Raw genomic sequence first — 27,500 nt, forward strand, 5'->3', positions numbered from 1 at the left:
CCTGATGACCCTGGCTGGTCGATCAGAGCCCTGATGATACACAAATTAACTCCAGCCTCCACCCCACACCCCCATGTTTCTCATCTTTGTAATATCAACTTGTATAATGTCTCATCGCTCACTAGAAATGATAACATTTCTTAATTCAGTGGTGCACACGTTTATGGAAGTACTCTAGGCGAGCGTACTGACGAACTAGACGATTCTATAAATGTACGTTTATGGTCGAAACGTTTCGCCTTCACCGAAGGCTTTTTCAGTCGAATATAAAGATGATTTTAATACTGGAGACAGTGGAAGAAGAGGACAGGTAGAAAATTGAGTAATCGGTCACTTTTCTGATCTCAGGTACGGAATTGGCTGCTGAGACAGCTGCCGCTCTTGCTGCTTCCTACTTGGTGTTCAAGGTTAGATTTCTGTCTGTTTTCCTTTTCTGTTGCTTCTTTCCTGTTGTTTAGGTTGCTTCTTTCCGTTTTGTTCTTTTCCTGTTGCTCTCGTGCATTAATTCCCTTTCTGTAGTTTGTTTCCAACTGTTATTTTCCTGTTGCTCCCTTCCTGATTTTTCCTTATTTTCCGCCACTTTCTTCCTGTTTCTTTCTTCTTCCTCCTCTTCCCTATTCTTCAGTAGTAATTCATATTCTTTCACTCATATTTTTCCTTCCTGTTGATGTCTGTTCTTATCTTCCCGTTATTCATCACTTCTTCCCGTTGCTGTTCCCTTTCTCTCCTCCTGTCGTCACTTCCCTTTCTACCGGAAGCTCTAGTGTTGCGTTTCCCTTCTACGTAACTCTTCCGGTGAAGGGTACTTGAAATACTCCTCTTCCTCGGATCACACCTGATTCTCCAGCCGTCGTATGAACCATACAGGTTCAGCGCTTCTCTGTGTCATCTTTCTTGCTTCCCCTCATTATTTCTCCCTTTCTTCTTCCCTTACTACTTCTCTTGTTACTTCCCTCATTACTTCTCTCATTATCCCCTTCACTACTTCCTTCGCCACTTCCCTTGCTACTTAACTCACTGCTTTTCTCGTTGCTTCCCCTGCTACTTCCCTCGTTACTTTTCTCGCTATTGTCTTTGTTACTCCTGTCGCTACTTCCCTCACTATTTTCCTGGCTACTTTCCTTATTACTTCATTATCTACTTCCCTCACTACTTCCCTCGCTACTTTCCTCACTCCTTCCATCGCTAATTCCCTCGCTATTTTTCTCACTACTTATCTCGCTACTTCTCTCGCTATTTTCCTCGTTATTTTCATTGCTACTTCTCTCGCTACTTTCCTTGCTATTTTCCTCGCTACTTCTCTCACTATTTCTCCTGACTGTTTCGCTCGGCACTCACCCCGTCACTTCCCGCCTCAGGATACGGACGCTGACTACGCCGAGGAGTTACTAGCCCTGGCCAAGGAACTCTACGAGTTCGGTGACAACTTCCGTGGAAACTATGACGTTGCGATCCCCGATGCGTACAAGTAAGTCCACGTTAGATCCGAGGAAAGAGAGACGGTAGCTCTAATTCCCTGGATCGGGAGCTTTTCTCAGTATCAGCGTTACCAGGAAACTAGAATTTTTCAAAAGGCAATGAATTGTAGTGTTTGACGACGGTCACACCGTCATCAAACACCATTTTTTATATAATCTCAATAAATGTCTTTGATATTTACGTTACTGGAAGCTTGATGCTCCTCCATTTAGTTACCATTTCTGATTGGTCAGGCTCCTGGAGAATAAATCTTGCGTCTTTCCCCCGACAAGGACTTTATTCTGCGTATGTCTGCAGATCATATAGCGGGTATGGTGACGAGCTGGTCTGGTCTAGTCTGTGGATGTACAGAGCGACGGAGGACGAGAGTTACCTCACCCGCGCCAGGGGTCACTGGGACGAGTTCGACTTTGAAACTACACCGCCTAATCAGTTCTACTGGGATGACAAGACCCCCGGAGTCTATGTGAGTCTCGCTGAATGAGAGAGCTTATTTGTTGACAAGTTTAGGGACGATGACACAAGCTATTAAACAGGTGTTTACTGGGACAAAGTATCGCTACGTGTAGAGTTTTATCATATCATGAGTTAAGCTCTACACAGAGCGACTCTGTCATAAAAAAAGCTTGTTTTGCTACTTGTTATTTGGCTACATGTTAAGCTTCCTGTTAGAGTTTAAATTGTTAATGTCACCTTGAAGACGAAATGCGAAGGTTCTCCTTGTGCTTCCATGTGTCTTTAAGTATCTCCTTCGTGTTCAAAACCTGTGTCTTCACTGTTTCTAAAATTACTGTTAAGCATTTATATGTATACTGTTGATTTTTATAGAAAATACCCTAAAAACTTGTGAATATATAAATATGTAAAAGAATAATGCATAAATGTTTTTGTAGATTAAAAATACACATTACTTTAGCGTTGAGCTGTGACCTAATCACCCTCCAATGACGCATCAGGCCTGAAATAACAGTTTTTCTCAAAAGTTCCTGTGATTCTCACAGGCGCTCTTCTGGCTGCTGGATGGTTCCCAGACCTACTTGGACCACCTCACGGACTACCTAGATTACCTGCAGAACAGCGCCCCTTACACCCCAGAGGGAATGGTTTACCTAGACCCGTGGGGATCAAACAGGCATACCGCTAATGTTGCCTTCCTCGCTCTCTGGGTCAGTTTGTCTATATTTCTACCCAGAAAATTATAAAATGCCTTGTTGCGCAGGAGTAGCTGCAATCTATAACAGTTGTTTTCCTCTTGTTTCTACTCGGCAAATAAAAAAACAATCTTTTGAACTGTCTACCTATAACAAAAAATGTGATCTTTAAGCACTGCTGCAGTCAAAATTGTGACGAAAGAACGAACATTTGGCTAAGCTACAAAATCTTTCAATTATTTTTTGATGACTTGTTAAGTTTAAAGTTTGTAATTAACTGCAAAGAACAGTGGATGATATAAATTTGTCAATTTACACATATACACACAAGTCTTCCTTGTCGGAGTTCATTTTTTTTTTTTGGTCACCTCAAAACAGTCAAATGGAAGTAACATAAAAAAATTTGGTACTTTTTTTTTTGAGAATTCCAGCGTTGATGCGTCGATTTTACATTTCAAGGCTGCCAAACATGGTGTGGACACGTTAGAGAACAGCCAGTGGGGTCAGGATCAGATGGACCAGTTGCTGGGTGCCAACTCTCGCTACAACATGACCTTCGTTGTGGGCTTCGGTGACAAGTATCCTGTGAGACCTCACCACCGTCCCAGGTACACACATATGACAATTTTGCGATCTTTGTATCATTACCAATTACTGATCGAAACACCGTATTGTTTAGATTTTAAAAAATAACACATTGTGATTCTTAATTTTCTCTAACGTTATTCTAATTACTGCTGAAGCCAACTGAAACAAGAATGCAAAATTCGAAATGAAAATTACAGATGAGACAAAATTTGAGTTTTCTAACGTGATCTCTCTCCTTGATCTTCAGCTCGTGTCCCGACCCCCCTGAGGTTTGTGACTATGACTGGGCTTTCACCCAGCCTGGACCCAACCCACACGTCCTATATGGTGCCTTGGTCGGTGGACCAGACGAGGTTGGTATACCCAGTTACCTGAACCGGGGCAGATTAGAGTGCTTTTGTTAATTAAGATTATCACTTGTAATCCTCCATGATTCTTGTTTAGTGTATTTACCATTGTTTCGACATTTTCTCTTCAAATGCTTTAGTGTTTAAGAATCTTGCCGTAAGGGTTCGTCTTAATTTTAAATTCTTGCATCTTTTCTCGCGAAGATTAAAGATTTCTTATGCCTGACACTTGCCATCTGTGATCTCCTTGACATAAATGACCTAAACATACAATGTGTTACCCCGTCAACAATGTCAACTTTGATTCAGCTCATGTCGTGTCTCTCTTCATTAGAACGGCGACTACGAAGACGACCGCTCTAACTACGTGCAGAATGAGGTCGCCTGTGACTACAACGCTGCCTACACTGGTGCTCTAGCTGCTGTCATAGAGCTTATTTAAGAGCTTCTCTCGTAGAGCTTATCTTACAGAGCTCAGAAGATTTTTCGCCTCGCGTTACTAACTGCTGTGTCCCAATAACTGACTGTTAAGTCTGCTGTGATCACTCTCTTTCTGTCTGTCTGTCTCTCTCTCTCTCTCTCTCTCTCTCTCTCTCTCTCTCTCTCTCTCAGTAACTACGCTTTCTTATTCTCTCTTTAACTGATTATTCGAATTAATTCGAATAAATCATATAATTTGTCTTTTGAATGGAAAATCATTAAATTTAAAAAAAAAAAAAAGTTTATTGTTATCCCTATGATGTATTTTCTTATTAGTTAGGCAGCATAAGAAACTTTTTTTTACTATTGTTGATACAAACACCATTGCAGTGCCTTTCCTGTTATGTGTGCCTGATCATCTAGCTTTTGCAGTAACCTCTTGTGAGGAACTGTGTCGAAGGCCTTATTGCAGTGTGTGTGTGTGTGTGTGTGTGTGTGTGTGTGTGTGTGTGTGTGTGTGTGTGTGTGTACTCACCTATTTGTACTCACCTATTTGTGGTTGCAGGGGTCGAGTCCTAGCTCCTGGCCCCGCCTCTTCACCGGTTGCTACTAGACCCTCTCTCTCCCCGCTCCATGAGCTTTATCAAACCTCGTCTTAAAACTGTGTATGGTTCCTGCCTCCACTACGTCATTTTCTAGGCTATTCCACTGCCTTACAACTCTATGACTGAAGAAATACTTCCTACTATCTCTCTGACTCATTTGTGTCTTCAACTTCCAATTGTGGCCTCTTGTTTCTGTGTCCCCTCCCTGGAACATCCTGTCCTTGTCCACCTTGTCTATTCCACGCAGTATTTTATATGTCGTTATCATGTCTCCCCTGACCCTCCTGTCCTCCAGTGTCGTCAGGCCGATTTCCCTTAATCTTTCTTCATAGGACATTCCCCTTAGCTCTGGAACTAACCTTGTTGCAAACCTTTGTACTTTCTCTAGTTTCTTGACGTGCTTTATCAAGTGCGGGTTCCAAACAGGTGCTGCATACTCCAGTATGGGCCTGACATACACGGTGTACAGTGTCTTGAATGATTCCTTACTAAGGTGTCGGAATGCTGTTCTCAGGTTTGCCAGGCGCCCATATGCTGCAGCAGTTATCTGATTGATGTGTGCTTCCGGAGACATGCTCGGTGTTATACTCACCCCAAGATCTTTCTCCTTGAGTGAGGTTTGCAGTCTTTGGCCACCTAGCCTATACTCTGTCTGTGGTCTTCTGTGCCCTTCCCCTATCTTCATGACTTTGCATTTGGCAGGATTAAATTCGAGAAGCCATTTGCTGGACCAGGTGTCCAGTCTGTCCAGGTCTCTTTGAAGTCCTGCCTGGTCCTCATCAGATTTAATTCTCCTCATTAACTTCACATCATCTGCAAACAGGGACACTTCTGAGTCTAACCCTTCCGTCATGTCGTTCACATATACCAAAAATAGCACTGGTCCTAGGACCGACCCCTGTGGGACCCCGCTCGTCACAGGTGCCCACTGTGATACATCATTACGTACCATGACTCGTTGTTGCCTCCCTGTCAGGTATTCTCTGATCCATTGCAGTGCCCTTCCTGTTATATGCGCCTGATGCTCTAGCTTCTGCACTAATCTCTTGTGAGGAACTGTGTCAAAGGCCTTCTTGCAGTCCAAGAAGATGCAATCAACCCACCCCTCTCTCTCTTGTCTTACTTCTGTTATTTTATCATAAAACTCCAGAAGGTTTGTGACACAGGATTTGCCTTCCGTGAATCCGTGCTGGTTGGCATTTATACTCCTGTTCCGTTCCAGGTGCTCCACCACTCTCCTCCTGATAATCTTCTCCATAATTTTGCATACTATACACGTCAATGACACAGGTCTATAGTTTAGTGCCTCTTTTCTGTCTCCTTTTTTGAAAATGGGAACTACATTTGCCGTCTTCCATACCTCAGGTAGTTGCCCAGTTTCCAGGGATGTGTTGAAGATTGTGGTAAGTGGTACGCACAACATATCTGCTCCCTCTCTAAGGACCCACGGAGAGATGTTGTCCGGTCCCATTGCCTTTGAGGTATCGATGTCCCTTAGCAGTTTCTTCACCTCCTCCTCATCTGTATGTATGTCGTCCAACACTTGTTGGTGTATTCCTTGTTGGTGTCCCCATCTGGTCTGTCCCCCCAGAGTCCTTCCTGTCTCTACTGTAAATACTTCCTTAAATCTCGTGTTGAGCTCCTCACATACCTCTTGATCGTTTCTTGTGAGTTCTCCACCTTCTTTCCTCAGCCTTATCACCTGGTCCTTGACTGTTGTCTTCCTCCTAATGTGGCTATACAGCAGTTTCGGGTCAGATTTGACTTTCGATGCTATGTCGTTTTCATACTGTCGCTGGGCCTCCCTCCTTATCTGCGCATACTCGTTTCTGGCTCTTCTACTAATCTCCTTGTTTTCCTGGGTCCTATGCCTCCTGTACCTTTTCCATTCTCTGTTGCACTTAGTTTTTGCCTCCCTACACCTTCGGGTAAACCAAGGACTCGTTTTGGTCTTCCTATTATTTCTGTTTCCCTTGGGAACAAAACTTTCCTCTGCCTCCTTGCACTTTGTTGCCACATATTCCATCATCTCGTTTACTGATTTTCCTACCATTTCTCTGTCCCACTGAACCTCCTGCAGGAAGTTTCTCATACCTGTGTAGTCCCCCCCTTTTATAGTTTGGCCTGTCCCCTTCAGTTCCTGTTACCTTCTCCACTTGTAACTCTACTATATAGTCAAAACTCAGAACCACATGATCGCTAGCTCCAAGGGGCCTCTCGTAAGTGATGTCCTCAATGTCTGAACTGCTCAGGGTGAACACAAGATCCAGTCTTGCTGGCTCATCCTCCCCTCTCTCTCTGGTTGTGTCCCTGACATGTTGATGCATGAGGTTTTCAAGTACCACATCCAACATCTTGGCTCTCCATGTTTCGGGACCCCCATGTGGCTCCAGGTTTTCCCAGTCGATCTCCCTGTGGTTGAAATCGCCCATTACCAGTAACTTTGCTCTGCTCGAGTGAGCTCTTCTTGCCACCTCAGCCAGTGTGTCCACCATCACCCTGTTGTTTTCTTCGTACTCCTCTCTTGGCCTCCTGCAGTTCTGTGGTGGGTTATACATCACTCCAATGACTACTTTATGTTCTCCGGACTGAATTGTACCTACAATGTAGTCTCTTTCTCCAATCATGTCCATGCCTTCCATTTCCTCAAATCCCCATTGGTGTTTTATGAGCAGTGCAACCTCTCCTCCCCCTCTACTCCTTCTATCTTTCCTCAGGATCTGATATCCTGTTGGGAAGATTGTGTCTGTTATTGTCTCAGCGAGTTTTGTTTCTGTGACTGCTATGATGTCTGGGGATTTTTCACTGATTCTTTCATTCCACTCCTCATGTTTATTCGTTATTCCATCCGTGTTTGTGTACCAAACCTTTAGTTTCTTTTCTATCATTGTGGTCATGCAAGTATATTGGGGTTGGGGAGCAGAGCCTTGGTAGGGGGCCTATATGGGGCTGTGGTGTAGGTGGGGTATGTGTTGATGGGGGGTGGGGGTCAGAATGCCCATAAGGGACAGCTGTTGGGGTGAGGTTTGTGATATGGGGGTTGGTGGCAGAGGAACAGTGAGTGGGTTGTAGTATAGGTTGCTCAGTTGCGCTTGGGAATGTTGCGGGTGGGGTCTTTTGGTGGGAGATTCTGTGGGGTGTGTTTGCCCTTCCTCCTGTGTCTGGGTCCTGCTCATTTTCATTGCTTCTCGTTCCTCCTTGCGTCTCTGTACCCTCTCTTTCAGTGTAGTCCTTTCTTCTTGTGTTCTGTCGCGGTCGAGGTATACTCTCTGGTACCCCTCTTTGTCCCTCAGTCTTGCTTTCTCTTGCAGAATCCTAATTCGAACTGATTCTTCCTTGAAAGTTACTCTGACAGGCCGTATCCTTCCACTCGCAAACCACCCAATTCTCTGAAAATTTGTCACTTGGGTCATATTGCCCTCCCCTATTGTTTTCATGATGCCTTCAATCATTCTTTTTCTCCTCCTGTTTTATTTCTTCAAAGTTGGCCCCCTTGGCTTCTTGGAGCCCGTACACAAAGACTGACCTCGCCCTTTCCTCCTCCCACTGAGTCTCCATCTGCTTCCTCTGAGGCATTTTATTTCCTTCCATTGACATGTTCTTGCCTTCAGTCCCTGTCATATCTGAAACTTCTATTCTCAGTGGACTGTCTTTCCTGGCCAGCTGTCCCTTGCTACTGCAGTTGGCTGTTAGAATCTCTGCATATAACAAACCTTCATTGTCTTCGGACCTGTCGCTTGATCTTAGTGTGCTCATCGTCTTTTCCCTGGCCCCACGTGGGTCTGATAGGGCCTTCGTATGTGCATGTCTCCGTTGTTGCTTACCATCCCCTTGTCTGCGCCTGACTTTGAATTTCCATCATTGTCTTCAGACCTGTCGCTTGATCTCAGTGTGCTCATGGTCTTTTCCCTGGCCCCACGTGGGTCTAATAGGGCCTTCGTGTACGGTTCTGGTCTCCATATTACAGAATGGACGTAGGTTCGTTGGAAAACATTCAGCGTAGGATGACTAAATTAATGCATAGCATTGGGGGTCTTCCTTATGAAGAGGGATTGAGGACTCTTAGGTTGCATTCACTTGTTAGACGAAGAATGAGGGGAGACCTGATCGAAGTGTATAAGTGGAAGATAAGTATTAATAAAGGGGATATTAACAAGGTCTTGAGAATATCTCTCCAAGAGAGAACCCCGCAGTAATGGATTTAAATTAGATAAGTTTAGATTTAGAAAGGACATAGGAAAGTATTGGTTTGGAAATAGGGTAGTAGATGAGTGGAACAGTCTACCTAGTTGGGTTATTGAGGCTAGGACTTTGGGTAGTTTCAAATTTAGGTTGGATAAATACATGAGTGGGATGGGTTGGATTTGAGTGGGACTTGCACATCAGAGCTTATTTCTTGGGTAACATTAAAAATTGGGTAGGTCAAATGTTTGTTAGTGGGATGAATTGTAAAGGACCTGCCTAGTATGGGCCAACAGGCCTGCTGCAGTGTTCCTCCTTTCTTATGTTCTTATGTTCTTATGTCTCCGTTGTTGCTTACCATCCCCCTGTCTGCGCCTGACTTTGAATTTCCATCATTGTCTTCAGACCTGTCGCTTGATCTCAGTGTGCTCATCGTCTTTTCCCTGGCCCCACGTGGGTCTGATAGGGCCTTCATGTACGGCATGTCTCCGTTGTTGCTTACCATCCCCTTGTCTGCGCCTGACTTTGAATTCCCTGATGTCACATCTGAATTGTCATTTATCTCTCTAATCTGTTTCACACTTTGCAGTTTCTCTTCTAAGCACTGTATCCTAGCTTCTGCTGCTAAGACCTGTACTTCCCACTTCCTGCACTCTTCAGCTATCCGCTCCTCCATTTTCTTACAAGCTACTATCTTCTTCCCACTCTTCCTCCCTTTTTTGGAGCTCTAATCCCCAGTCTTTCCTCCCTGGTCTGTCTACCAGATCTCTGGTTTTCCTTGTCCTCTAAGGCCACCCATATTTTGATTTTTTTTTTTTTTTTTTTTTTTTTTTTTTTTTTTTTTTATTACTGCAGACAGAAGGCTAGCGGAGGGAGGGGTGGGGGGTGAGAGAAAGGGAGAGAGAGAGAGAGAGAGGGAAAGGGTAGAGAAAGGGAGGGAGAGAGGAGAGAGAAAGGGTAGAAAGAGGGAGAGAGAGAGAGAGATGGGGGTGAGGGTATAAGATCAGGTGAGAGAGAGAAATAGGGGGGAGAGAAAGGTGGAGAGAGGGGAGAAAGAGAGGAGAGGGAGAGAAAGAGAGAGAGAGAGAGGAGAAAGGAGGGCGAGGGAAAAGGCTATGAGAGAGAGAAATGGAGAGATGGAGAGAGGAGCCATAGGAGAGAGAGGAGGGTGAGAGATTGGGCCTATGGGAGAGAGAGAGAGAGAGAGAGAAGAGAGAGAGGGAGAGAGAGAGAGAGAGAGAGAGAGAGGAGAGGAGAGAGAGAGAGAGAGAGAGAGAGAGAGAGGAGAGATAGAGGGTGAGAGAGAGGAGAGAGGGAGAGGGAGAGAGGGAGAGGGAGGGGGAGAGAGGGGGAGAGAAAGAGAGAGAGGAGAAAGAGGGAGAGGAGGCTGGGAAAGGCTATAAGAGAGAGAAATGGAGAGATGGAGAGAGGAGCCTATAGAGAGAGGAGGGTGGAGAGATTCTATGGGATGAGGGAGAGAGGGAGAGAGAGAGGGAAGAGAGAGAGGGAGAGAGAGAGGGGAGAGAGAGAGGAGAGAGAGAGGGAGAGAGAGAGGAGAGAGAGGGAGAGAGAGGGAGAGGAGAGGGGGAGAGGTGAGGAGAGAGAGGAGAGAGAGAGAGGAGAGAGGAGGGGAGAGAGAGAGAGAGAGGGAGAGAGAGAGAGAGAGGGAGAGAGAGAGGGAGAGAGGAGAGGGAGAGGGAGAGGAGGGAGAGAGGGAGAGGGAGAGAGAGGAGAGAGAGAGAGAGAGGGAGAGAGAGAGGGAGAGAGAGAGGGAGAGGGAGAGGAGGAGAGGGAGAGGAGAGAGGGAGAGAGGAGAGGGAGAGAGGAGGGGAGAGAGGGAGAGGGGAGAGGAGAGAGAGAGGAGAGGGAGAGAGAGAGAGAGAGGAGAGAGAGAGAGAGAGAGAGAGAGAGAGAGAGAGAGAGAGAGAGAGAGAGAGGGAGAGAGAGAGGAAGAGGGAGAGAGAGAGGGAGAGAGAGAGAGAGGAGAGGGAGAGAGAGAGGAGAGAGAGAGAGAGAGGAGAGAGAGAGAGAGAGAGGGAGGGAGAGAGAGGAGAGAGAGGGAGGAGAGAGAGAGAGAGGAGAGGAGAGAGAGAGGGGAGATAGAGAGAGAGAGAGAGGAGGGAGAGGAGGAGAGAGAGGGAGGGAGAGAGAGGGAGAGAGAGGAGGGAGGAGAGAGAGAGGGAGAGAGAGGAGAGGAGAGAGAGAGGGAGGGAGAGAGAGGGAGGAGAGAGAGGGAGAGAGAGAAGGAAAGAGAGAGGGAGAGAGAGAGGGAGAGAGGGAGAGGTAGAGGGAGAGAGGGAGAGAGAGAGAGAGAGAGGGAGAGAGAGAGAGAGAGAGAGAGAGAGAGAGAGAGAGAGAGAGAGAGAGAGAGGAGAAGGGGAGAGAGGAGAGGGAGAGAGAGAGAGAGAGGGAGAGAGAGAGAGAGAGAGAGAGAGAGAGAGAGAGAGAGAGAGGGGAGAGAGAGAGAGAGAGAGAGAGAGAGAGAGAGAGAGAGAGAGAGAGAGAGAGAGAGAGAGATGACTTTGACTAAACAATCCATGAAGAACTATGTTGTAAATCTGCAAACAAGGCAGCCAGGAAAGCTTACAGCACTTCGCCGTATCTCACATCTGCTTGACAGTAGGGGTTGCAAGATCCTGTACGAGGCACAAGTACGCTCACACCTTTGAGTATGCTCCACTTTCTTGGTTTGCCTGTCCCCTCCTCATCTGCGACTGCTTGACAGAGAGAGAACAGAGCAAGACGTCTCATCTTCCCTCGCCTGGACCCATCCTGATGGATCTGTCATTTCAGCAGAGCCTTCAACATAGGAGGGATGTGGGTGGCCTTACTGTTATGTACAAGGCCAATATTGTCAAAATACCACACTTGATCCACTTCGAGGACAGCGCGAAACAAGCTTTTTGTGCCACAAGACGGGCAGAAAGCAGCAACTTCACTCTGGCTGTACTCTCCAGAACATCACCCTCTGAGATCATACATACTCAGGATGACTCGAGTATGGAAACACATTCGTACAGCATAATGATGTCAACGAGATAACGTCAGTTGATCAAATGAAAATGCTGGCCCATACAGATGGCTCCAACTTCATCCTGTTCCCTACTTGTATGTCTCATAACAATAAAAATGCTCTAAATGAGCTGATGTAGGTAACAGCTCTTAGCTTGTCAATAAAGTTAGGAATCTAACCTGTAAAATAGCTTGTCAATAAAACCTAGGGATCCTTAACCTTGTCAAACCATGCAGAGAGAGAGAGAGAGAGAGAGAGAGAGAGAGAGAGAGAGAGAGAGAGAGAGAGAGAGAGGGAGAGAGAGAGAGAGAGAGAGAGAGAGAGAGAGAGAGAGAGAGAGAGAGAGAGAGAGAGAGAGAGAGAGAGAGAGGAGTGAGTGAGTGGGCAGTAGGGGAGGGATGGTTATGAGCGAGGGAGGACAAGGTAGGGAGTGAGGGTCTGTGGGGGGTCCGTGTGTATGTGTGCGCGCGCGTTCGTGTGTGTGAGCATGTCAGTTGTTTATATGTCCCAGAAATACAACTCACTTCTGTGTACCCGTAATACTAATGAGATACCATTAACACTGAGAGTAGTTCTAATAATTATAATACTAGCGTGTGTTAACAAGTCACTCTTTCACCCAGTTATGCTCTACCTTTTTACTACATGTGTACCCAATACTTGCTTCTCAGATTGTACTGTCTTTGTGTCCTAAAACATTATCTCTCGAAACTGTTGTCAGGGCTGTAGTCCCATTAGTCCTTGCTCCTACAAATTTTATCTTCCTACTACTGCTAGGTGTTGTGTGTATGATAATCGCTCTTGAGCAGGGTTAAGATAGCCAGTGTCCGCCGGGCCGGCTCTACCCTCAGACTTCCCGCCAACCACAAACAGGTGATTTGTACGTTACTCAGAGGGGACGTCCATCCAGATGCCTGATGTATGATGCTCGCTGTACGCTGCTCGCTGTACGATGACTCGTACACCTCGCCCTTCCGCCGTTGACTTCTTCGGCTATACTTTTCTCTTGCCCTTGTGAGTCCTCATTTACCACACTTATCACTTGTATACTGCTACTTTTATAATTTACACTTCACTTTTGGTAAGTACACTACTTATTTGTGATGACACCCAACCTGTTATGGCGGCGCTACTCCCTCAGGCCTACTGCTGCCACCACCTCTGCTTATATATATTTATGTATACATATATATATCCCCTTTCTGGCTAGCTTGTTCACGCTGTGTGCTACATCACATTTTGTCGTTACCACCCTCTCTTAATTCTATTTGGTCTTTTCTGTTTAGTCACTGCCTTTGTACTTTGTATATATGTAACAATGTGGCAACAGGTGCCCACTAGGCCTCAACGAACTGGCACTTTGAAATTTTGTTGTATAATTTCAGGCTTTCTCTAGCCTTTACTTTATTTATTTTTTCTAATACATTGGTTATCACTTGTAGGGTTGTTCACTGACGTTGTCACTAACACTGGTTGCTTCTAGCTGCTAAAACACGCCCTAAAAGCACTAAGATCCTCGGAGCCTGGCGCTTGTGACCCACTACACTGTGTGTGTGTGTGTGTGTGTGTGTGTGTGTGTGTGTGTGTGTGTGTGTGTGTGTGTGTGTGTGTGTGTGTGTGTGATATCGAGAGTCTTGGAAGATGTGGTAATGACAGGTGGTGCTGTGTGTGATGTCATAAATACTGGACAGTTGTTTTTTCTCGTAAGAACTGAGTTCTGGACGTGTTGGCGCGATGCTCACTTGTTCAGTGGTGGTTCGTTCCTGTATAACAGCTGTTTCTAGACGCCCTCTCCTCTCCCTGGGAGTCTTATGCACAACATAGTCCCAGAGTCTGCCTTTTTACATCACAGAATTTACACAGGTTAAGAAGTGTTTTCCTCAGCTTGTTTACAAGCTCTAAACGTGACATCAGGCCTGTGGATAAATTACTCAAAATTATGGTCATAAGCAAGCGCTAAACTCACAAGGGTTATACAAAGCCTGAGGAATGGGAGGCAATCAGTGTTGATCCATGGAAAGGAGAGCCCCAATTCCCTGCATCAATATATTTTTTACTAGCAACGAGGTACTTTCGTTGAAGGGTGAAGCAAACTGTCATGTGTAATCAGAGTACATTAACTCTACAGGACTCATGGAACACAGAGCATACACTAGGACGTGTATATTTCGCTCTGTATATGCAGGTGCATATTCTGCACTATATATATATATACAGTAAGAATTTTCTTTATTGCGGTGGCTAGAGACGGGGGTAGTCTGGGTACGTTGCGACACATCTCGTCTACTTACGAACTCACACTTAATTCCCCGAAATATCATCCCTGTCGCAACTACTCCACGACTCATGACAACAGATTTAAGACAATGAACACTTGTCACCTCTGTTGCAGGCACTTTTGCTCATAAATTCTCATTGACAAGTCTCTCCCGGTTTCTCCTCTCCCATTATCAATAGTGCCACCATCAGCTGAGCAGCTAATGTCACGTGATGTAGGCTTGCGCTGGCCTTCTACAATAGCTTGAAGGGTATCTAATGATTTGAGGAGCTCATGAAGTGCTTCCCTGTGATGACTGCAAACAATCCACGGAACGGGTAGTGTTTCAACCCATGGCGAGTGAGTCGCAAAACTCCAGACCAGTGAATAACCCACTGAACATGTTGGCTACATAAGATTCATCCAGCTTTAGAATAACACCCACGAGCTTTATTTAACAAGCATAACGCAAAACATCAAACGATTTGTGCCTATTTCCACTAGGATCGTAAGAATGTTCTTTGAACATTACTGCACTGGAAATACATACTGGTAAAGGTTTATCTCCCAGCACTTCTCAGACCCATAGCAACAACAAGATGAAGGGAATCACAACATCTGGACGTCTTGTAGACAAACTGATTTTTGTCGCACGATAAAATTCTGTGACATCTTATCGAAGGTCAGTCAGCTGGTGACGTCTGATGCTGATATCAGCCTTTGTTACTCAATGAGTTCATGTAGTCTGAGTTTTCTTTAAACACCTGAGAGAGTTGATGCTCACTGAAATGCTATCTTCACCGAGTTCTCACTCGCTAAAAATTGCTCAGAGTTGCACCCGTCGGGATGTACTTGTTTAAATGCTCTACTTACTGAGGCTGACGAAATATTTCCTGACATTTCTGTGACTCATCTGCCTTCATAGTTATTTCACGCCTATCTAAAGTTTCAGTTCCTCTGGGTATTTTGTACATCGTTATCATATCAAATCTGTTCTTCTGTCCTCCAATGTAAACCAGGTTTAGCTCCTTTAGTCTTTCCTAATAGACCATATACTTTGGTTCTGGAACTAATTCCGTTGGAAATCTTTGCTTTTTTTCCACTTTGTTGATGCACTTGATCAGGTGTGGGTTTCATACTGGTGCTGCATACTCGAAGTTGCATTTACTGAAGAGGTTATTCTGTTGATAGATATCTTCGGCGATATGCTTAGTACTATGCTTACCCCAAGGTCTTTATTTAGTGAAGTTTGCAGCTTTTGTCCCTCGCGTCTATACTCAGTTTCTGATCTTCTTGTCTCTTCCATATTTTTTTATATCCTTGTATTTGCTGGGAATAAATTTCAGAAGTAGTTTGACCAAACCTTCAGTTTGACCGAACCTAAACTAAATGATAAAACTGAGTATAAAAACTTCATATACTGACAGTGGGTGTTAGAGGTAAATACTGGGAGTAACAACACCTCAACGTACTTGTCAATAATCTTCGTCTGAGCATAACTTGTCTCACGCTTAAGAACACAGGTACAACACGAAGTTTACTGGGTCTCTGGTAAGCAACAGCTGCCACGATCACACTGGTTAGGCGCGCTTGTTTTAGTATATAAGAGAGAAGGGAAGACCCATCGTCACGTCAGACTTCCGCAGTCATGGTTACTGGTGTTCTGGTGAAGACCTGCCTGCTGGGGGCGATCGCCCTCCTCTGCATAGGTATAGACTGGTTTAACACACACACCTTAACCCCCATAAAGTCAACCAGCTACAGAAACAATCACTTTTAACCCTCAGCTTCAAAAGATTATATTCGGTCTTCATTTTTGTCTTCCCCTCCTAATCCACTTCCCTCAACACTCGCCACGCTCACACCACCAACAACTCACCACTCCTCACGCCCATATCACTCACCACTCCTCACGCCCATATCACTCACCACTCCTCACGCCCACAGGTACCGCCCACGCTGACGAGAACCCATGTGAGGCTACGGACACGTCACCCATTGACTACCCACAGGTGAGTCTTTCTCCCTCATCACAATAAATAAAAATGAGTACAAATAGATAAATTTAACAAATTATTCATTTTATAGACGTCTTCACTAAACAAGAAAGTTACTGAAAAAGATTTGACTTTTATTAGGCAATGATTTAAAATGCTTTTTAGCAGATACTTGATAAATTCCCAGGATGGGAAGAAATGTCTACTTTTCATATCTAATTTATGAGTTAGCTGTGAATGTTACTGCCACGGTATATAGGGTTTGTTTAGTTTCAAGAGAGTTTAATAGGGGTAATATTTTAGAAAACAGTGGATGTGAACACTTTATAATTGTATTATATTAAATATTTGTTTATGGTTACAATAGTGGCAGTAGAAGACTAGATACTGTAGTGGCCTTGACCCATGTAAGGTTGCTGCTGTGTGGGGCTGGTTGGTGGAGCAACTCCTGGAGAGATAAGAGAGTGTGAACTGTGTGAGGAGGTTAAACACACTTTTCCAGCCCAGTGATTACACTGTCATATACACATGTACGTAGCTCGATCGCTAGCAAACTCAGCTCTCACACTGAGGTCTGGGGATCGATTTCCCGGTACGGCTGGAAAACAACACCTGCTGTCCTTGTTCACCTATCAGTAAAATGAGTGCCTGAGAGTTAATGGACTGGTGTTGGTCGCATCCTGGGACAAAATTAACCTAATTTACCCGAAATGCTGTGCATAACAAGCGTCTTTCTATGTAGTAGTATGTCACTGATGTCAGCTATGGTCTGTATACCTTGTACATGTACTTATAGAAATAAATATATAATAATCATATGAAATAATAATTATGTAATAAAACTACGTTGTAACTAAGGTCGGTGACGTTTTATAATTATATAGATGTAGAAATTGCTACACTTTAGTGGTTACTTGTATACTGAATAATAAGCATCAAAACTGCTTAACAAAAATCGCCTTTCGAGACAAAAATTTAAACTCTAGAACCTCATAAACGACTGTCTTCCTCCTCTACTTTGTATTACTGGTTTCAATGTTCCTCTTAAACTCTCCTCTGAGTTTGTAAACTTTCTCCTACACTTTCTCACTCTCACAGGCGCTCTGTATGTCATTCTTCTTCTACGAAGCTCAACGGTCCGGTAAACTACCAGAAAATAACCGCGTCCCATGGCGAGGTGACTCTGCCCTGGACGACGGTGCTGATGTAGGCCATGACCTTACTGGTGGATACTACGATGGTAAGCTAGCTCTCTCTCTGTCTGTCTCTCTCTCTCTCTCTCTCTCTCTAGGAGAACGAGGAACAAGGGGAGAAATAATCATGACATACAAAAACACTTCGGAACATTATTCGGGTAGGGTAGACAGTTCTCTTGGCTGGAGATATAACAAAAATAAGAGAATTTGGTTGAAAATTGCTCATTCCAATAGACCAAAGGAATATCAGAAAATATTTCTGAGATATGAGAAAGATATAGAAGTGTATTTATAATATTAGTGGGAAAAGGACAGCATACAAAGATTCATAAAATGGAATGACTGGACTTTGGCAGTGGGTCGAGAGCATAAAGAAATAACCTAGAGCTTGAGGTCATCCCTAACGCAAACTCAAACAACTAATCATATATATTAAGAAACAAGCAAGACAGAACAGAAGTTTTTTGAAGAGCAAATCCTTATTTGCACATTTCGATCACAGTGATGTTTTTCATAGCATAATGTCTTGAAAAAGATTACCCGTGAGCGAAACGCCAATAAAGACTTCCTCTTCTATACGTGTTTCAGTTTATTTAGCTTTCGATGTCATGTTTATAGCCTTAAACAGATAATTACATCGCCTGTTTTAACCTCTCCCACAGCTGGCGACTTTGTCAAGTTCGGCTTCCCGATGTCCTTCACCATCACCAACTTGGCCTGGGGTCTCCTCGACTTCTCTGACGGCTACAGTAAAGCGGGTGAGTTGGCTCTTCCTCCGACGCAAAAATGAAACATAGACTATAAATTATCTTCATATCTCGGCCTAAATTCTGTTATATTTCCTCACAATGTGGGATTTCTTGTTTGCTTAGTATTCCTTTCATGAAAATAGCCTTTATATATTGTTATTGTTCACAGGCCAGACTGATTACGCGTTGGATGCCATCAAGTGGGGTACTGACTACTTCATCAAGTGTTACACCTCAACGAATGAGTTCTGGGGCCAGGTGAGCACATAGTTAATTCATGATAGTTGCATTGTAGAAGTACCCATATTGTGAGTACTCCTACATTGTGGGAACACCCGCAGTGCGGCGCTACTCTATTCTATATGATAGTTACACAGTGGGAATTAAACTAAATGTATTTCATTGTCAAATGTCATCACACACTCTGAGTTTTGCATACATGAAATAGTGAAATTTACGAAATTAAGCCTCCTAGAGTATGAGACGACAAGAAGCTTCCTAAATGGACAATGGACCGTTTGTTAACGCACTCGCCTGCTAGTTTTAATACTCTCCTGCCATGGCTTCGTTCCCCACCCGTTTTATCATTTGTTTACAATCGTGTAAGTACTTAATTTTATTTACTGCAGGCAAATCGCACTTATATTCGAAAGAGAATATAATACAGGCAAACAATTGCATGTGTTTGGTCGTTTTTCAGGTCGGAAACAGTGTAATTGACCACGCCCTGTGGGAACGACCTGAAGACATGACAGAGGAACGACCTTCTTATAAGATCGATGAGGAAAATCCTGGTTAGTGTAACTGTATCCTGATAATCCTGTTTGATAAGTCGGGGTCCTAATGAACCTGGATGGTCAGTCAAAGTCCTGATAATCCTTCCTGTTCAATTAGTCCTGATGACTCTGGCTGGTCAGAGTCCTGATGATACACAAATTAACTCCATCCTAAACTCCACAGCCCCTTGTTTCTCATTGTAGTATTATGAACTAGTAGAATGTCCCCCATCTCTCACCAAAAATTATATTTCTTTATTCAGTGACACATACGTTGACGGAAGTACTCTAGACGAGTTGATTAATAGAACATATAGCTTTATTGTAAATGTTTATTGAAAACTTACGAGTAATGAAACAGTTTTGGGAATTATTACTGAGGAAACATTTCGCCAGCCAGTGGCTTCTCTCCGAAACAGAGAAGAATGGTGGAAGATGAGTACGTATCTTTATTGCAAAAACGTTTCGCCTGTAAAGCTGGCTTCTTTAATCGAATACAGAGATGATTTTAATACTGGAGACAGTGGAAGAAGAGAAGAGATATAGTAGAGGAGTTAGTAATCGGTCATTTTTCTGGTCTCAGGTACGGAATTGGCTGCTGAGACGGCTGCCGCTCTTGCTGCTTCCTACTTGGTGTTCAAGGTTAGATTTCTGTCTGTTTTCCTTTTCTGTTACTTCTTTCCTGTTGTTTAGGTTGCTTCCTTCCGTTTTGTTCTTTTTCTGTTACTTCGCCCTCATTGTTATTTTCCTGTTGCTCTCGTGCAAAAATTCTCTTCCTGTTGCATGTTTCCTACTGTTGCTCTCCTGTTGCTCATTTCCTGATTTTTTCTTATTTTTCTGCCGATTTCTTCCTGTTACTCTCTTCTTCCTCTTCCTTCTTATTCTCCTCCTTATTCTCCTGTAGCAAATCCTATTCTTTCACTCATATTCTTCCTTCCTGTTGATATCTGTTCTTGTCTTCCCATTATTCATCAGTCCTCCCGTTGCTGTTCCTTTCCTCTCTTCCTGTCGTCACCTTCCTCGGATCACACCTGATTATCTCCCATTCCCCAGGTGATGTATGAACCATACAGGTTTACCGCTTCTCCATGTCTTCCTACTTCCCTCATTATCCCCTCTCACTACTTTCTTTGTTACTTCCATTGCTACTTCCTTCGCTACTTCCCTCACTACTTTCCTTGCTATTTCTCTTGCTGTTTTCTTTGCTACTTCCTTGCTACTTCTGTCGTTACTTCTCGTGCTATTTCCCTTGCTACTTCCCTTGCTACTTTCCACTCTACTTGCCTTCCTACTTCCCTCGCTACTTCCCTTGCAAGTTCCCGTGCCATTTTTCTTGCTACTTCCCTCACTACTTTGCTACTTCCCTCACTACTTCCCTTGCTACTTCGCTCAATACTTCTGTTGCTACTTAACTCGGTACTTCCCTTGGCACTTTTCTTGGTATTTTCCTTACTACTTCACTCTCTACTTCCCTTGCTACTTCCCTCGCTACTTCCCTTGTTACTTTTCTTGCTACCTCCCTCACTACTTCCCTTGGTACTTTCCTTAGCACTTCCCTTACTAATTTCCTTACTACTTCCCCTGCTACTTTCCTTGCTACTTTTCTCGCTGCTTCCCCTGCTACTTCCCTTGCCACTTCTCTTACTTCCCTCGCTACTTCCCATGCTATTTCCCTTGTTGCTCCCCTTGCTACTTTCCACACTACTTCCCTTGCTACTTTCCATGCTACTTCCCTTGCTACTTTCCACGCTACTTCCCTTGCTGCTTTCCAAGCTACTTCCCTTGCTACATGTCTCGTTATTTGATGACTAAGACACACATGGGTGTCTTTATTGCCAAAGCGTTTAGCTTGCACAATATGTTTCTTCAGTTCAATACAGGAAGCAGCAAAAGTTTATATGTGATCTATTGACCACTCTCGGTTAGAGGAGATCAGTCCCTTAAGCCTCAATGCGTCCCCTCTTATTTCCTCCTCACTACTTCCCTCGGCGCTCACCCCGTCACTTCCCGCCTCAGGATACGGACGCTGACTACGCCGAGGAGTTACTAGCCCTGGCCAAGGAACTCTACGAGTTCGGTGACAACTTCCGTGGAAACTACGACGTTGCGATCCCCGACGCCTACCCGTAAGTACATATCTAATCCGAGGAAAAGATGGTGGTAGCTCCAACTCCCTGGATCGGGAGCTTTTCCAAGTATCAGCGACACCATGAACATTAGAATTTTCCCAAGGAAAATGAACTGTCCTGTTTGATGCCGGTCAACTGGAGTTTTTTATGTAATCTCAATAAATACCTTCGATATTTACGTTACATATTAAAACAATATAATTATATACATAAATGATTTTTCGTATTTGACAACGAGTACTGGAGGCTTGAGGCTCCTCCCAGTATTCGCTGTCTTTGATTGGTCAGGCTCCTGGAGAATAAATCTTGCGTCTTTCCCCCGACAAAATCTTTATTCTGCGTATGTCTGCAGATCATATAACGGGTATGGTGACGAGCTGGTCTGGTCTAGTCTGTGGATGTACAGAGCGACGGAGGACGAGAGTTACCTCACCCGCGCCAAGGGTCACTGGGACGAGTTCAACTTTCAGTATTCAGTACCTACTGAGTTCTCCTGGGACGACAAGACGGCCGGAATCTATGTGAGTCTTGCTGCATGAGAGAGCTTATTGTCGACGAGTGTAGAGACGAAGACACGTTGCTAAACAGGTGTTTATTGGGACAGTTTATCGAGCTTTATCATGTCATGAATTGACGAAGCTCTACACAGAGCGACTCTGTCGCAAAAAAAAGCTTGTTTTGCTACTTGTGTTTATGGATTCATATTAAGTTTCCTGTTATAGAATTTAGTTTTAGAATGCCGTCTTGAGGATGAAACACAAAGTTCTCCCTGTGCTTCCATGTGTCTTTAAATCTGTATCTCCGTATTCAAAACCTGTGTCTTCACTGTTTGTAAAATTACTGTTGAACATTTCTATGTAAAGTATTGGCTTTTTATAGAAAATATCGTAAAAACTTAATAATAAATAAACATAAAAGAGGTAATGCATAGGTGTTTTTTTTAAATTTCTGACGACGTTTCGGTCCTTGAACAATTAACTAGTCACACTAACACACGAAGGTAAGGGGTATTGTCACACCTAAATGACTCATCAGTCCTATAATGAAACAACTAACTGGTGCGTCACATTTTGTCTTCCTAAACGAGTTCTTGTGATTCCCACAGGCGCTCTTCTGGTTGCTGGACGGTTCCCAGATCTACTTGGACCACCTCACCACCTTCCTGGATTACCTGCAGAACACCGCTACATACACCCCAGAGGGTCTGGTCTTCATCTCCGAGTGGGGATCAAACAGGCATGCTGCTAATGTTGCCTTCCTCGCTCTCTGGGTCAGTTCCTCTATACTTCTACGCTCTATATATCTAACCAGAAAACTATATCACAAAATCCCCTGTTGTGCAAGAGCAGCTGTAATCTATATTAGATGTTTCTCCCTTGTTCCTAATCAAAAAATCAAAATAAATCTTTTAAACTGTCTAATTAAAACCAAAATGTGATCTATCAACACTGTTGCTGTCAGAATGGTGACGAAAGAGCGAACGTTTGGCTACAAAAATCTTTCGGTTTTTTGTTGATGACCTGTTAAGTTAAAAGATTGTGAAAGTATCCATGCCATGGGATGATTAACTGCAAAACAATCAGGTGGATGAGATGAAGTTATGAATCTGCTGCTCATCAGAAGACAGCTCTTAAAATGTAGATTTTCCGTGTCTTTGTTCACCACAAAACACAAAGTCAAACGGAAGTGATAAGAAAAATTATTTGGTACTATTGTTTTTTTTTTTTGTGTGTGTGTGTGTGTATGTGAGAATTCCAGCCTTGATGTGTCGCTTCTTCTACATTTCAAGGCTGCCAAACATGGTGTGGACACGTCAGTGAACAGCGAGTGGGCTCAAGGTCAGATGGACCAGTTGCTGGGTGCCAACTCTCGCTACAACATGACCTTCGTTGTGGGCTTCGGTGACAAGTATCCTGAGAGACCTTTCCATCGCTCCAGGTACACACATATGACAATTTTGCGATCTTTGTGTCATCACCAGTTACAAATGTGAATTGCTACAGCTACTCCACTGTGACTCTTAATTTTCTCTAACGTTATTCTAATTACTGTTGAAGCGAACTGAAACAAGAATGCAAAACTGGAGATGAAAATTACAAATGAGACAAAACTTGAGTTTTCTAAAGTGATCTCTCTCCTTGATCTTCAGCTCGTGTCCCGACCCCCCTGAGGTTTGTGACTATGGCTGGGCTTTCAGCCAGCCTGGACCCAACCCACACGTCCTATATGGTGCCTTGGTCGGTGGACCAGATGAGGTTGGTAAACCCAGTCACCTGAACCGGGGCAGATTAGAGTGCTTTTGTTAATTAAGATTATCACTCGTTATCCTCCATGATTCTTGTTCAGTCTGTCGGGCATTATTTATAATTTTTATCAAATGCTTTAAGAGTGAGAATCTTGCTGTAAGAGACGGTTTGTCCTAGTATTAAATTCATGAGCGTAAGACACAGGAATCTTACATTTTTTTCCGATGATGAAAGATTCCTCGTCATGCATGACACTTGCCATCAGTGACCTAAATTGTATTGTGTGACCCCGTCAACAATATCAGTCTTGCTTCAGCTCATGCTGCGTTTCGCTCCCTTCCTCAGAACGGCGACTACGAGGACGACCGCTCTAACTACGAGCAGAACGAGGTCGACACCGTGTACAACGCTGCCTACAGCGGTGCTCTAGCTGCTCTCATAGAGCTTAGCTAAGAGATGCTCACATCTCAGGAGACTCCTTGTCTCTCGTTATCAACTGCTGTGTCCTAGTAACTGACTGTTGAGTCTGCTGTGATTCTCTCTCTCTCTCTCTCTCTCTCTCTCTCTCTCTCTCTCTCTCTCTCTCTCATTAATAACTCTGTCTTTCGTATTCTCTTTCGAATTAATTCAACTGAATCAGATAACTTGTCTTCTGAATGGAAATTTATTAAATTAAAAAAAAAAAAAATTTTTATTTTTATCCCTATGATGTATTTTTTTTTTCATTAGTTATGCAGCATAAACAAAATTTTTACCGTTTTCTTACACAAACACAAAATTTCCTGCGTTGTTTTTCTGTTGACTTTGAAATTTGTATTTTTTCGAAGGTTTAAAATGGAAATGGTATAAGTCGAATTTGAGAAGAACACTATCAGTAGGCACCAGTAGGCCTACTGTAGTGATCGTTTTCGTGAAAATGTTAGCCCAGTGTGTTTTTTTTAATTAAAAAACAATGTTAGTTTAATATTTCAATTATGCACCCCATACCCATCCTGCGGGCGGCATTCATAATATTACAGAGGTACATAATGCGTCCAGGGACTGTATCTCAACATTACAGAGATAAATAATGCGTCCAGGGACTGTATCTCAACATTACAGAGATACATATTGTGTCCATGTACTGTACCTCAACATTACAGAGATCTATAATGGGTCCAGGTACTGTCCCTCAACATTACAGAGATACATAATGGGTCCAGGTACTGTACCTCAACATTACAGAAATACATAATGGGTCCAGATACTGTACCTCAACATTACAGATTTATATAATGGGTCCAGGTACTGTACCTCAACATTACAGAGATACATAATGGGTCCAGGTACTGTACCTCAACATTACGGAGATACATAATGGGTTCAGGTACTGTACTTCAACATTACAGAGATACATAATGGGTCCAGATACTGTACCTCAACATTACAGATTTATATAATGGGTCCAGGTACTGTACCTCAACATTACAGAGATACATAATGGGTCCAGGTACTGTACCTCAACATTACGGAGATACATAACGGGTCCAGGTACTGTACCTCAACATTACGGAGATACATAATGGGTCCAGGTACTGTACCTCAACATTACAGAGATACATAATGGGTCCAGGTACTGTACCTCAACATTACAGAGATACATAATGGGTCCAGGTACTGTACCTCAACATTACGGAGATACATAACGGGTCCAGGTACTGTACCTCAACATTACGGAGATACATAATGGGTCCAGGTACTGTACTTCAACATTACAGAGATACATAATGGGTCCAGGTACTGTACCTCAACATTGCAGAGGTACATAATGGGTCCAGGTATTGCACCTCAACATTACAGAGATACATAATGGGTCCAGGTGCTGTACCTCAACATTACAGAGGTACATAATGGGTTCAGGTACTGTACCTCAACATTACAGAGATACATAATGCGTCCAGGTACTGTACCTCAACATTACAGAGGTACATAATGGATCCAGGTACTGTACCTCAACATTACAGAGGTACATAATGGGTCCAGGTACTGTCCCTCAACACTACAGAGATACATAATGGGTCCAGGGACTGTACCTCAACATTACAGAAATACATAATGGATCCACATACTGTACCTCAACATTACAGAGGTACATAATGGGTCCAGGTGCTGTACCTCAACATTACAGAGGTACATAATGGGTCCAGGTACTGTACCTCAACATTACAGAGATACATAATGGGTCCAGGTACTGTACCTCAACATTACAGAGGTACATAATGGGTCCAGGTACTGTACCTCAACATTACAGAGGTACATAATGGGTCCAGGTACTGCACCTCAACATTACAGAGGTACATAATGGGTCCAGGTACTGTACCTCAACATTACAGAGGTACGTAATGGGTCCAGGTACTGTACCTCAACATTACGAAGATACATAATGGGTCCAGGTACTGTACCTCAACATTACAGAGATACATAATGGGTCCAGGTACTGTACCTCAACATTACAGAGGTACATAATGGGTCCAGGTACTGCACCTCAACATTACAGAGGTACATAATGGGTCCAGGTACTGTACCTCAACATTACATAGGTACGTAATGGGTCCAGGTACTGTACCTCAACATTACAGAGGTACATAATGGGTCCAGGTACTGTACCTCAACATTACAGAGATACATAATGGGTCCAGGTACTGTACCTCAACATTACAGAGATACATAATGGGTCCAGGTACTGTACCTCAACATTACAGAGGTACATAATGGGTCCAGGTACTGTACCTCAACATTACAGATACATAATTGGTCCAGGTACTGCACCTCAACATTACAGAGGTACATAATGGGTCCAGGGACTGTACCTCAACATTACAGAGGTACATAATGGGTCCAGGTACTGCACCTCAACATTACAGAGATGCATTATGGGTCCAGGTACTGTATCTCAACATTGCAGAGATGCATAATGGGTCCAGGTACTGTACCTCAACATTTCCTAGGTACATAATGGGTCCAAGTACTGTACCTCAACATTACAGAGGTACATAATGGGTCCAGGTACTGCACCTCAACATTACAGAGGTACATAATGGGTCCAGGTACTGTACCTCAACATTACAGAGGTACATAATGGGTCCAGGTACTGTACCTCAACATTACAGAGGTACATAATGGGTCCAGGTACTGTACCTCAACATTGCAGAGGTACATAATGGGTTCAGGTACTGTACCTCAACATTACAGAGGTACATAATGGGTCAAGGTACTGTACCTCAACATTACAGAGGTACATAATGGGTCCAGGTACTGTACCTCAACATTACAGAGGTACATAATGGGTCAAGGTACTGTACCTCAACATTACAGAGGTACATAATGGGTCCAGGTACTGTACCTCAACATTACAGAGGTACATAATGGGTCAAGGTACTGTACCTCAACATTACAGAGGTACATAATGGGTCAAGGTACTGTACCTCAACATTACAGAGGTACATAATGGGTCCAGGTACTGTACCTCAACATTACAGAGGTACATAATGGGTCCAGGTACTGTACCTCAACATTACAGATGAACATAATGGGTCCAGGTACTGTACCTCAACATTACAGAGGTACATAATGGGTCCAGGTACTGTACCTCAACATCACAGAGGTACATAATGGGTCCAGGTACTGTACCTCAACATCACAGAGGTACATAATGGGTCCAGGTACTGTACCTCAACATCACAGAGGTACATAATGGGTCCAGGTACTGGGCTCCAAAGTTCTTATAGAAAAGAGGTTACAGTGGTAATGAATTATTTTCATATTTACATCTGGTCAAAATCGTCAGGAGTTATTTATGCAAATATGAATTGGGTCACACACAAAAAGTGGCAAATGCTTTATTTACAGAGAACAAAGTCAGGGTATTTTTTGCAGAATGGTTTGTAAAATACTATTGTGGGTAAAATACTTTGACATTTCTTGAACATTTTTGAGTGAACACCGTGACTGGCACTTTTATTTCCTGGAAGATATTACCAAAATCATCGAACTTCTTTATTTTGATAAACAAAACCCATGTTCAGAACTTGCTATCTTTTCTGACGAAACTTGGTATCTGCACTGCAGCCTTCATCAGTCAAATGTAGAGTAGAAATGCATTACAATCACTGAGACATTAGACGAGGTGGAGAGGTAGAACGAGGTAATCAGTCCCTCAGACTTGGTGGAAGATAATCAGTTTCTTAGCGTAAGGCATATGCACGAGACTAGAGATATTTATTCCAAAAAATGAGAAACAGCGACTTAGAGATGAGGCGAGAGATGAGCAGCATCACTAGTGGAAGTAGACCAGACTGATGGGGAGTGCGTATATAGTCTGTCACG

General features: G+C 43.6%; 1 protein-coding gene across 1 annotated transcript in view; it reads left to right on the forward strand.

Moving 5' to 3' along the window:
* Positions 1-27,500, forward strand: part of LOC128698222 (uncharacterized) — a 61,853-nt gene that overhangs the window by 20,945 nt on the left and 13,408 nt on the right. Inside the window, exons 7-26 of the mRNA XM_070098537.1 lie at positions 349-407; positions 1,359-1,468; positions 1,777-1,945; positions 2,481-2,645; positions 3,090-3,238; positions 3,466-3,571; positions 3,900-4,004; positions 15,652-15,751; positions 15,990-16,054; positions 17,138-17,279; positions 17,898-17,993; positions 18,154-18,242; positions 18,685-18,778; positions 19,344-19,402; positions 20,777-20,886; positions 21,242-21,410; positions 21,995-22,159; positions 22,679-22,827; positions 23,039-23,144; positions 23,481-23,583. Coding sequence (XP_069954638.1) covers positions 349-407; positions 1,359-1,468; positions 1,777-1,945; positions 2,481-2,645; positions 3,090-3,238; positions 3,466-3,571; positions 3,900-4,004; positions 15,652-15,751; positions 15,990-16,054; positions 17,138-17,279; positions 17,898-17,993; positions 18,154-18,242; positions 18,685-18,778; positions 19,344-19,402; positions 20,777-20,886; positions 21,242-21,410; positions 21,995-22,159; positions 22,679-22,827; positions 23,039-23,144; positions 23,481-23,583 — 2,310 coding nt within the window. The remainder of the gene's footprint in view (positions 1-348; positions 408-1,358; positions 1,469-1,776; positions 1,946-2,480; positions 2,646-3,089; positions 3,239-3,465; positions 3,572-3,899; positions 4,005-15,651; positions 15,752-15,989; positions 16,055-17,137; positions 17,280-17,897; positions 17,994-18,153; positions 18,243-18,684; positions 18,779-19,343; positions 19,403-20,776; positions 20,887-21,241; positions 21,411-21,994; positions 22,160-22,678; positions 22,828-23,038; positions 23,145-23,480; positions 23,584-27,500) is intronic.

The sequence above is a fragment of the Cherax quadricarinatus genome, chromosome 63 (assembly GCF_038502225.1).
Source record: "Cherax quadricarinatus isolate ZL_2023a chromosome 63, ASM3850222v1, whole genome shotgun sequence".
In the NCBI taxonomy this organism is placed as follows: Eukaryota; Metazoa; Arthropoda; class Malacostraca; order Decapoda; family Parastacidae; genus Cherax; species Cherax quadricarinatus.